This window comes from Phoenix dactylifera, chromosome 7, assembly GCF_009389715.1.
Source record: "Phoenix dactylifera cultivar Barhee BC4 chromosome 7, palm_55x_up_171113_PBpolish2nd_filt_p, whole genome shotgun sequence".
NCBI lineage: Eukaryota > Viridiplantae > Streptophyta > Magnoliopsida > Arecales > Arecaceae > Phoenix > Phoenix dactylifera.
The window spans coordinates 1,678,008-1,688,842 of NC_052398.1; the positions used below are offsets into that span (position 1 = coordinate 1,678,008).

The following is a 10,835-nucleotide window of genomic DNA, read 5'->3' on the forward strand; positions in this document are numbered from 1 at the left end:
CTGTATACCACATTTTTGTGGTTAACTCCAGTTTATTGAATTTAATCAGGCATCAACCAGCGTTTAAATCTTAACAATTTCTCCTTGGTAAAGAAGCAGACATCTAGGTGTTGCTGATTGTGAAATGACAGCATACATTCTTAGCACTAAAGGTTATTATTGTTGAGCTTTTCCCTCAAGAACTGGTGGAAGCAAAAGAAGCAAAGGAGAGGTTTGCTAACCGGAAAGATAGATGGGCCCTTTTACATAGACCGATAGCAGAAAGACTGATGAACTTGTTTCCTTCATTCAACAACTAGGAGGCATGGAAAGACGGTATACCCAATGCCGTTACCTGAAGAAAGATTTCCATTTAAAGATGAGAATTTCTTACAACAGTACTCCTGGAACGGGATATTGGGATTTTCCATAACGAAGAGATGTTTCGTTTTCTCATGACTTGGATAATGATATTCCAGCTGGCCGGCTCTGATGACTCAGCTGCAACCTTATGGAATATTAAAAAAAAAAAGCAGCTCTTACATGGCACTAAGATATCACAATTCTTGGCCATCATTTGGCTGTCCATCATCTCGATCTAATGGGCTTCTCCACTTACAAGTATTCGAATTAGATAGAACCTAATCTACTGGATTGAAATAGAATAACTCTCGACTCTTCTGCTTTTTTAGAAACCGAATGCTTCTGCAGTTGTAACCGCATAATCAGGTCATTGCTTATCCTCAGTAATACTAGAATGCTTCTATGGTTATAACCACATGATCTTATGCACTCTCTTTATATATATACTGATTATTGAAAGAAAAAAAGAGGTAGTGATCTAGCCTTTAATATCCAAGTTCATAATTAATTATAGAGTTATTTGAAGTTTTCTACTAGAAAGAAAGAAAGGGGAAAAAATTTCTTGGATGCAGGTCGTCCATGTCTCAGTCCTCCAGGTATACATTTTATGTCAGCAAAATCTATATGGTAGCTAATGGAGCTAGCCATCATTCCTGTGATACCTTTTTTTTTAATTGGAAAATAACCGTAACTCGTTGCTTGAAAAATAATGATCCATTTCATTGCGAGAACCATGGATTTGTGACCTTATGCTGCCGTGGTGACAATAATGATCTCTGTCGGCAGGTGCAGTAATATTCTATGCAATATTATCAAAATAAGCGAACTTCTTGGCCTAGTTCAAATTTCCTTTGAACTTCCCAACCTTTATCCCTAAATTTCCTTCAAGTATTCCCCGAAAGATTCCAGGTGATGCTAGAAACCATCCTGTTTCAGCGGTGTACCCGGTCATGAACGTCAAGATCACTTCAGAATGAAAACAATCAACCCACTTAGCCTATCACTATTTACCCATCATGGTGGAATGTTCTTCCAATCGGATATATATCACTAGCGACCAGCAGCTTAGATTCGCACGGTTCTCTTCTCCAACTCAACACGTAGTCTATTTCTCCCTCCTTAACTAGAGAACGGTTCAAGGCTAAAGAAAAGGTCCAAAAGAGGAGGAATAGAAAGAGATCAAAGAGTTCTAGTTCCTCACGTTTATCCAATCACCCAATAAGTTAATAAAGAAAGATTAACTAGCGCTGATGTCAACCCATTCCAAACCCAGAAAGGACAGCAGCGGAATCTTCTCTCTCTCTCTCTCTCTCTCTCTCTCTCTCTCTCTCTCTCTCTCTCTCTCTTCTCTCTCTTTAAAAAACAAAGAAAAGCACTTCAAGCACGCCGCCAGTTCAACTTTCAATTTGAACCAGTCATATTTCGCGCTGCGTAGTTCATCGTCAGATTCTTGCTTCTACATATCACCGAAGGAGAGGGCCACCTTGCCATGTGCTGCTATGTATTCTCTTGGATTGTTGGAGACATCTGGGATACTTGCTTTGCTGTTACAGCGTCCAGGTTCGCTCTCGTTTTTTGAGTACCCCTACCCCTTGATTTTCTCAAGGTGAACTTTGATGGTAGCATGTCGGAAGATGGGAGGTCCGGAGGTGTTGAATTTGTGATCAGAGGCCACCATGGCAGTCTGGTAGCAGCAGAGGGTCGACGCACGCCAGACCTTACCGTAGCTAGGGCAGAACTTCGAGCAGCCTGGGAGGGGATATCATATGCAAGGCAGGTGCTCGATACCGAGCGGGTGTACATCGAGGGGGACTTATCTATGGTGATCAAGTGGATTTAGAGCGCGGATAGATATGAAGATGGACATCCACTTATTCGTGAGACACGGAGGCTGGTAGTGGAGTAGGGTGTGCATCAGGTAGCTCATATTTTTCGAAAGACGAACAGGGCAGCAGACTAGATCGCCTCCTATGTTGCTCGTCATTCAGGGGAGTTCTTGTGGACGCCCACAGTGGAGCTTCCGCCCCCTTTGTACTTTTTACTTTCTTCTGACTTGGCAGGCTATACTCACGTTAGAGCTATATAAATTGCCGCCTTTTACCAAAAAAAATAATAATAAATAAATAAATAAAAAAAATAAAAAAAATTATAAAAATTATATAAAAAAAAAAAAAAAGGAGAGGGCCACCTCCAAATGGTCTCATTTGGATCACCATTTGGTTAACATCAAGCTGTTTGCATCAGGAAGTGGCCCAGAGAAATGGGAAGTGCCTAGAAATTGATTGAGAACCACAAAAAAGATTGATTTCCTTCAAACCTTTATAATGACTGCCTTACAAGCAGTTAGCAGAGTAAACCTATCGTTAAGGAAACAATGGCTATATATTAACATGCAATGAATGTAGAAAAGTGTCTGACAAGATACATATATCAGAAGAAAGGAACATGAAATGAGTGAAATCATATACATCTGTGAGCTGCATCTACAAAGAAAAGCTGAATAAAAAAAAAGGGAACCTTTTTATGTGTAATCTACAATGAACAGGATGGACCGGATATGGAATACCAGCTCCAGCTACAGTATGATAATCGGAAACAAATCAGCTTATACGTTCCCTTCGGGTAGATCTCAAAGCATTCCTTATGCAACAAATCCTCCTCTTGGCTACCAAATCCACAAAATCAGATAAAATGGCTTTAACAGTTTCTGACCCCATGAATCATAACCGTGCCTGACCTCCAGCAAACATCATCCAAGTGACAACAAACCATGAGACTAACTAGGCTCAACCTCTAACCAAGATGTTTCGATGGATCAGATCAGATCTGACAGACCAAGAAGAAAACCTTGTGTTCATTCAGAGATAGCCTTCAAATGAGACTTGACATTGTGATGGTCCAGGTGGTCGCGATGATGCATTTGCTAGACCCTGAAGCATTTTTACTACGTCGACTGTATCATCAAGATAGTACTTAGCCTTGCTCGGTTTCTCCCCTACGGTGCATGCAAAGACTTCAGATATTGCTGGCAGTGATGGATTATTCATGTAACTCATGATGCTCTCAAACATGTCTTCATCAGATCGATCATCTCCGATGCATAATACAAAATCTGGTGGTTTTCCTCTGCTCAGCATGGTCGCAATAAGATTTTCCACCACCACACCTTTGCTTATACCCTGCATATGATCCCACATATATAAGCCAATAAGTCTATAATCCAAATTTTTAACAGTTACCGATGATGAAATACAGAGACAAAAAAAAATTCCTTTTAAAATGAAAAACACTACATGAGTGCCCATATTTGCAAATCAGCAAAGGCGTGGCCCATGCTGATGCGGACGCTTGTTTATGAAATCCAAATCAGAATCTTGTGGAGATGATAACCCTATTATACGTAGTCAAGAGATAGGGTTATCAAAATATAAGGTGGGCAGAGATTGTCCAGAAGTCAATCCTAATCTATGGACCTTTAGTTTGAAAGCTATGTTCATTTCACAATCAATAGATAATGGACATCCTTTTGTCTAAATTGAAACTGACAATTCAGAAGAGGTGGTGAAATTATAAAATAAGCTACAATAGTTTTTCTTACCTGGGGGATTACCTCTACAATATGTTGCCCCCTTTTCACAACCACAGGTTCGTTGGCAAGCACGTTCTCTAGATGATCAAGGAGTTCTTTTGCCTGGCAAGACCCAAACTCAGGATCAGCATCTTGATGATGCCAGACTAATGCGCTTTCTTTATGTTCGATGTAAGAACCATCAGTTGCTTCCATGTAGAGCCTCATTACAGGTTCTGCAATCTTTTTCCAATCAAAGTTGGCTATTAACATGCATGAGTCCCAAGGAGAATCCCGACTCCACCTGCAGTGACAGAAAATAATTCAAGATAAACCATCATTAGCCGTACAAAATCCATTATCCACCCTTCTGTTGAAATTATATGAAATAGAGATGCCATTACTTAATCATATATACAACATGAACTGCAACAAATGTAACGAGTTACAAATTATTGCATCATTAATTAGAAATAACTACAAAGTATGATAGGATTCATTCGTACATTCCCCTCAATAATGAGCTTGGATTTGCTGTATTTCATTTCCATATTCTGACATCTAAAATGCCATCCTACGATTACATCATATGATCCAACTGATACCAGTTTGACCATCTTAAAACTTCTATAAAAGCCATATTGATCTTGGTATCATTCAAATTTCAGAAAGATCAGAATTGTCATGATCATTAACGTGCCTCACTCTTCTTCTGTCTCTTAGCAGTAGAATTCACGTCCCTTCTCTCATCTTGTTGTCAATAAACTTCACAAGCAAGATCCTAATTAAGATATCCTCATCTTTTCTATATGCTTCATACAAAAACTAAATTAAAAGCCAAATACTGCCACATAGCTTCACATAATTACATATAACCATGTACTAACAAACTCTATAACAGATAAGGAAGATGCTGTGAAAGTCATAAGTCTGAATAATTTTGTCTTGGAACAGTTTATACTTCCACCACTCTACCAATATTCAATTCAAGATAATTGTTTCTTTTGATTATAAATCTTCTAAGGTAAGCAAGATTACAAGATAATTGTTTCTTTCAATTATAAATCTTCTAAGGTAAGCAAGATTAGAGAACATCGTATTTTAAAGCAAATGTAATAAACGATACCAGTTTGACCATCTTAAAACTTCTATAAAAGCCAAATCGATCTTTGTATCATTCAAATTTCAGAAAGATCAGATTTGTGATGATCATTAACGTGCCTCACTCTTCTTCTGTCTCTTAGCTGTAGAATTCACATCCCTTCTCTCGTCTTGTTATCAATAATCTTCACATGCAAGATCCTAATTAAGATATCCTCATCTTTTCTATATGCTTCATACAAAAACTAAATTAAAAGCCAAATACTGCCACATAGCATCACATAATTACATATAACCATGTACTAACAAACTCTATAACAGATAAGGAAGATGCTGGGAAAGTCATAAGTCGGAATAATTTTGTCTTGGAACAGTTTATACTTCCACCACTCTACCAATATTCAATTCAAGATAATTGTTTCTTTTGATTATAAATCTTCTAAGGTAAGCAAGATTACAAGATAATTGTTTCTTTCGATTATAAATCTTCTAAGGTAAGCAAGATTAGAGAACATCGTATTCTAAAGCAAATGTAATAAACGAAGAAATTAAACAAGAATTCTTACCTCGTGAAATATCCATGCTCAGCAGAGATTCCTAACTTCTCGCATGGCGCGAGCCACTTGCTCAACTCGTCCTTCCCTCTACCGCTGACAACAAAAACTGCATTCTTTGGGTCCGAGCACAGGCTGTTCAAGATCGAAGTAACTTCACTGCTTGGTGTTTTGTTGATTGAAGTCTGCGGCATCATCGTCCCATCATAATCCAGCAATATTAGCCTGCTATTCGTTGTCCTGTATGCCGAGGCTATGTGCTCGACCGAAAGCTTCCTGAAATTAGGACCGAGAGCGACGACTCGGAAGCTCATCCCGAATCCAATCCCCCAACACCTCCGGAGGAAATGGTCTCTGCACGCCCGCTGCAAGTCCTGATCGAATGACCTCGCCCAGTAGGCGACATCATGAGAGCTAACATACTTATAGTGCTTGTCGTGCCGCAGCTGCTTCTCAGCCTCCGGCATCGCGAGAGCCAAATTCATGGCCTCTGCCACAGCGTCCACATTCCAGGGGTTGACCCGAATTGCCCCACTGAGAGATGGGGAGCACCCGATGAACTCCGACACCACGAGCATGCTCTTCTTCGGAGATCCTTCCAATGCCAGGCTCCCTTGCCGGCACACGGTGTACTCGTACGGGACAAGGTTCATCCCATCCCTTACAGGATTCACCACGCAGCACTCTGAGACGGCATAGAAGGCAACCTTCTCGTGGGCGGACACCGGGCGGTCGATGACGACGATGGGCTCGTAGCCGGGCAGGCCAAACCGGTGATTGATCCTCCTCGTGATCGAGAGGATCTCGTCCTGCACCTCCTGCACGTCCCTGCCGTGGCTCCTTGCCGGGTTGGCGATCTGGACCAGCACCACCCGGCCCCGCAGCTCCGGGTGCTCCTCCAGCAGCTGCTCCATCGCCAGAAACTTCAATCCGATCCCTTTGAACAGGTCGACGTCGTCCACGCCAAGCAGCAAGGTCCTGCCTTTGTACCTCTCCCTGAGCTCCCGGACCTGGTCGGCCGTCTCCGGCGACGCCATGATGGAACGGAACTGCCCCATGTCGATCCCGACGGCGAGGATCTTGATGGTGACGGTGCGGCCGTGGTAACCGACGCCGATGTACCCTCGTTTCGACTGGTAGTCGAGGCCGAGCAATCGGGAGCATGAGGTGAGGAAGTGGCGGGCGTAGTCGAAGGTGTGGAAGCCGACGAGGTCGGCGTTGAGGAGGGCGCGGAGGAGGTCGTCGCGGACGGGGATGGTGCGGAAGATCTCGGAGGAAGGGAAGGGGGAATGGAGGAAGAATCCGAGCTTTACCCTCGGGAAGCGCTTGCGGAGGAAGGTGGGGAGGGCGAGGAGATGGTAGTCGTGGATCCAAACGAAGTCGTCGTCGGGGTTGAGAAGCTCGGTGAGACGGTCGGCGAAGAGCTTGTTGGCGGAGAGATAGGAGCGCCAGAGGGAGAGATCGAAGCGGAGGCCGCCGAGGGAGGAGGGAATAAGGGGGAGGAGGTAGTGGAGGAGGGGCCACAGGTAGTGCTTGCAGAAGCCGTGGTAGAAGCGGTCGTGGAGGTCGGGGGGGAGGAGGACGGGGACGCAGCGGAAGTCGCGGCGGAGGTGGGCGGCGACGGCGTCATGGTAGGCGGGGTCGAGGCCATCGGGGAGGCCGCGGAGGGTGCCGACGTGGAGGACCTCGACGCCGGTGGGGAGGCCGGAGCGAAGCTGAAGGACGAGGGCGTCGGGATCGTAGGAGAAGGACCAGCCGGAGGGAGCGGCGGGGTCGGGGGTCGCGCGGATGGGGAGGTGGTGCGAAACAATGATCCGGCGCTGCGGCGGCCGCGGCGACGGCGAGGCCGGCGGGGAGTCGGCGGCGCCGGCGGTGGAGAGTATGCACGGGTCCGCCATGACACGGGGGAGGCGGGACGGGTGGCGGGGCGACGACGGGAAGTCCGAGTCGGCGGTGGCCAGGTCCAGAAGGTTCGCTGAGGACCTAGAAGGCATCTCCTCGTCTCCTAAACGTCGTCCTTTTCTTCTTCTTCTCCTTCTTCTCTTCCTTTTCCTTCTGTTTGGGGATTAGGTTTAGGGTGAGGGTTAGGGTTTGGCTATCGATGGGTGTTGCAGAGGAGGAGGAGGAAGGAGAAAGCGGGGTTCATTTGGTGGGGTCTTCTTTAACTCGGTCTCCTTCTACTTGCTTCTCTCTGGGGATTGGAGAAACAGAAGGCGAGGATAACAGGAGGAAAAGTCTCGGCTTTCCTCCTCCTTTTTGGTCCTCCGGACGGAACCGAGCTCGTCGTCGACAGAGAGGGAGGAACGGAAGAAGGGGCAGGGGGGATAGCCTGGCGGGCTAGAGACTTAACGGATTTATATTAATAACCGAAATGGCGAAATTACGACCGAGGTACAGGGGTAGTTTAGGTATTTAAGAAATTTGTGGTTGGCGGGTTTGAAGTTGGGCCGCGTGGACTCCGTGAAGGGAGGTTTTATTCAAATCACGTGCGGTTCTTTCATTTGGCCTCCCGAGTCTTATCTTTTCGACTCCCGCTTAATAGACTTGTGCGGGATTTGATTCTGGCGCTGCACTTACTTGCATCCTATCCGCCATTTGTGGCGTCAAGATTGGGGAGTTGTTTAGATCTGAGGCATTTCATGAGAACACCAGATCAGGCGGCCACGTAGTAACCTACGATGCGTTGCAACGAGGTTACCACGCGAAATGACCCGCCGAATTCAAATTGAGATCCAGTCACCGCCTTGAGAAGTGACCGGAAACGATCCCCAGAGCCAACCATGCAAGACAACGCACTGGTCGAGACTTTTCGTTGTTTTTAATTAAGTGTTTTCCTATCTAGTTCGGTATTTCGATTGGGGAAATTTTCTAATATATTTCTTTCTCATACTATGAAAATATAAGAAAAGGAAAAATTATTCCTCTCCTGAAGGCAACTAGTAGACCGTAGAACACTATCTCAACACGCAAAAAAAAAAATAATAATCTTACGGGAGGTGACCCTAACCGCGCCCTTCGGATTCGTGCCGTTGAAGTAGAAAGCAAAGCAAGAGGTGGAGCGCCCGGCAGGGCAAGCACGAGGGGCGATATAGTCATATAAAGAATTCGAAACTTCTTCGGAACCAAGCCGATCTGACACGTGGCAGTGAAGCGGACCTCCAACGCCAGGTCACGTGACACAAGCAAGCTCCAGCTGGCCGGGGTACGGTATCCGCGAGACGGAGGCATCTGGACGGCCTCCGCAACCTGCCACGTGTCACAGACACTCCACGTGGCCAGCAGAGAGACGCGCCTCGTCAGCCCCGCCATTCCTGGAATCGTGGCACGCCGGCGCTCGAGCTCCCCGGCACGTGCGAAGGGCGTGACCGGCCGACTTTGGACTGCAGACATTCGCGCCGTATGCGACCAGGCGAGGAAATCCATCTCGTCCGCTCGTACTGCAGAAAGGACGGCAGATGCTCCGCCCGCACGGAGAGAGTTTCGTATACGGTCGGGCGTTTTCCGGATAGGGGCTTCGCCGGGGGATCCGTCAAGTCCCACCCACGTCCTACCTGGCATGCAGGGCACGCCATGGTCTAGAGGAGGGTGACGTGGGATGAACGACGAGTACACGTGGCACCAGGCGCGTGGCGTTTTGACCATTTCGGTCGCGCAGGGGAGCGGGGGTAATGCGGGGAAGGTGATCCGAAACCAACCAAACTCCAACGCGCTACGTCAACCGGATATGGGCCCACTTTATCCGAACCGAGGAACGAAGTAAGATGATATGCTGCGCCCGGATATCCATTTTGCTAACCTGCTCCATACAAAAATAATTCGAAAAATTAATTACACCGTAATTCTACAAATACTAAGACTCGTTTAGTTTGCAGGAAGAATTTTTCCCTCTAAGAATATAATTACTGAGAAGAGAATGTTTGGAAAAGTACTTTTGGCATGTTTCGTTGACAATGAAAAAGTGACAGATTTTCAAAGTGCTTATGTTTAGTTGACCATCCACTTTTTTTTGAAAGTTATGTGTAATTCCTATTATATCCTTAATAAAAATTAAGTCATTAATGCCTCTTTAATATTGAAAAAAATAAGAAATGGAGTAGTTTTCGGCTCACAGAAAAGTAACTTTCCTATGTTTCTCATGAAAAAGATTTCTTCATGAAACGTGGGAATTATATTCCCATAGGAATACAACTTTTCCATCTCTCTTCTTTGAAAACTCCAACCAAACAAAAGACATCTCATTACTTTTCCGTTGACCACACTTTTCCTCCTTTTTTCGTGAACCAAACGAGCTCTAGAACGGAGTGGAGGGATTCAGAACAATCCAACAGTGTTTTGTCGGTTTAGCTTCAACTCGCTTGCGATTCAAGGGTGGGGGGTCCATGAATAAGATGGTGGCCCAGAAAATCGCAGCCGTCTGATTTGCTGTAATACTTTTCAAAGGGGGGAACTCACGGGGAAATAATGAAGGTTTTTTCGAGGCAAATCCGTAGGCTTGTCTTCCCATAAATAAAGATCATGGTGTGATCCTATTTGTCCAACAGCTGCATGTGGGGTGTTAAGAAAATGTTTGTAGTAGTTATCATGGTCTCCAAGCAGCTAGTCCAAGCAAAGGGATTGAGGTCCAAAACTTGGGATAAGGTTAAATTAGCTTATCATCCAATTAGGATACTAATAAAGGTTTACTAAGACTATTAATTGAATACTTATGATTGCCTTCTTTTTATATAGAATGTCATGAGAAAATGAAGAACCTTTTGCCTTCTTTTTATCAATACTACTTTGCTAACTTGCTCCTGATGCTGATATACCTCTTTCTTTAGTGTAACGTGTGGAAAAGGAGTCTTTAATGGATCGGGCTGTCAGAAATGGTGAGAAAGCTTGCGCTGAGGGTAAAGGCTAGAAGAAATAATCTCATCATGGATTTGGTTGATGGCACAAATGATGGGTCCGCCGTCACCATGGTCGGTTGCAAGCGCCGTTACCCGACAAGGAGATTTGCATGGAATCTTGCCTTGAACTGCAAACGAACCCTTGATTTGAGGAGCTTACAATCGTGCCCCGTGGGTGCTTTCCCAAAGTGACAAACCGGGCCGACAAGCTTGAACAAGCACCTTTGCACTGTTAACGACGAACAAGATCCTGTGGTTTCAAGCTGTCCGCTATATTAGTTGTTTGACATTATGGACTAAACATTCACCGGATCGCACTTGCTTCAAGATTTAAAAGTGAATCAATTGACCATAGAATAAGGCATGGAATTTGGTTTCGTA

General features: G+C 45.1%; 1 protein-coding gene across 1 annotated transcript; it reads right to left on the reverse strand.

Moving 5' to 3' along the window:
• Positions 1 to 2,705: 2,705 nt before the first annotated feature.
• LOC103710488 (probable alpha,alpha-trehalose-phosphate synthase [UDP-forming] 9) lies at positions 2,706 to 7,890 on the reverse strand. The gene is made up of 3 exons (XM_008796205.3): positions 5,578 to 7,890; positions 3,941 to 4,214; positions 2,706 to 3,521 (listed from the first exon to the last, which is right to left on the reverse strand). Exons 1-3 carry the CDS (start codon positions 7,557 to 7,559, stop codon positions 3,201 to 3,203), a joined length of 2,577 nt encoding a protein of 858 aa, XP_008794427.2. The 5' UTR covers positions 7,560 to 7,890; the 3' UTR covers positions 2,706 to 3,200.
• Between the last annotated feature and the right edge of the window lie 2,945 nt (positions 7,891 to 10,835).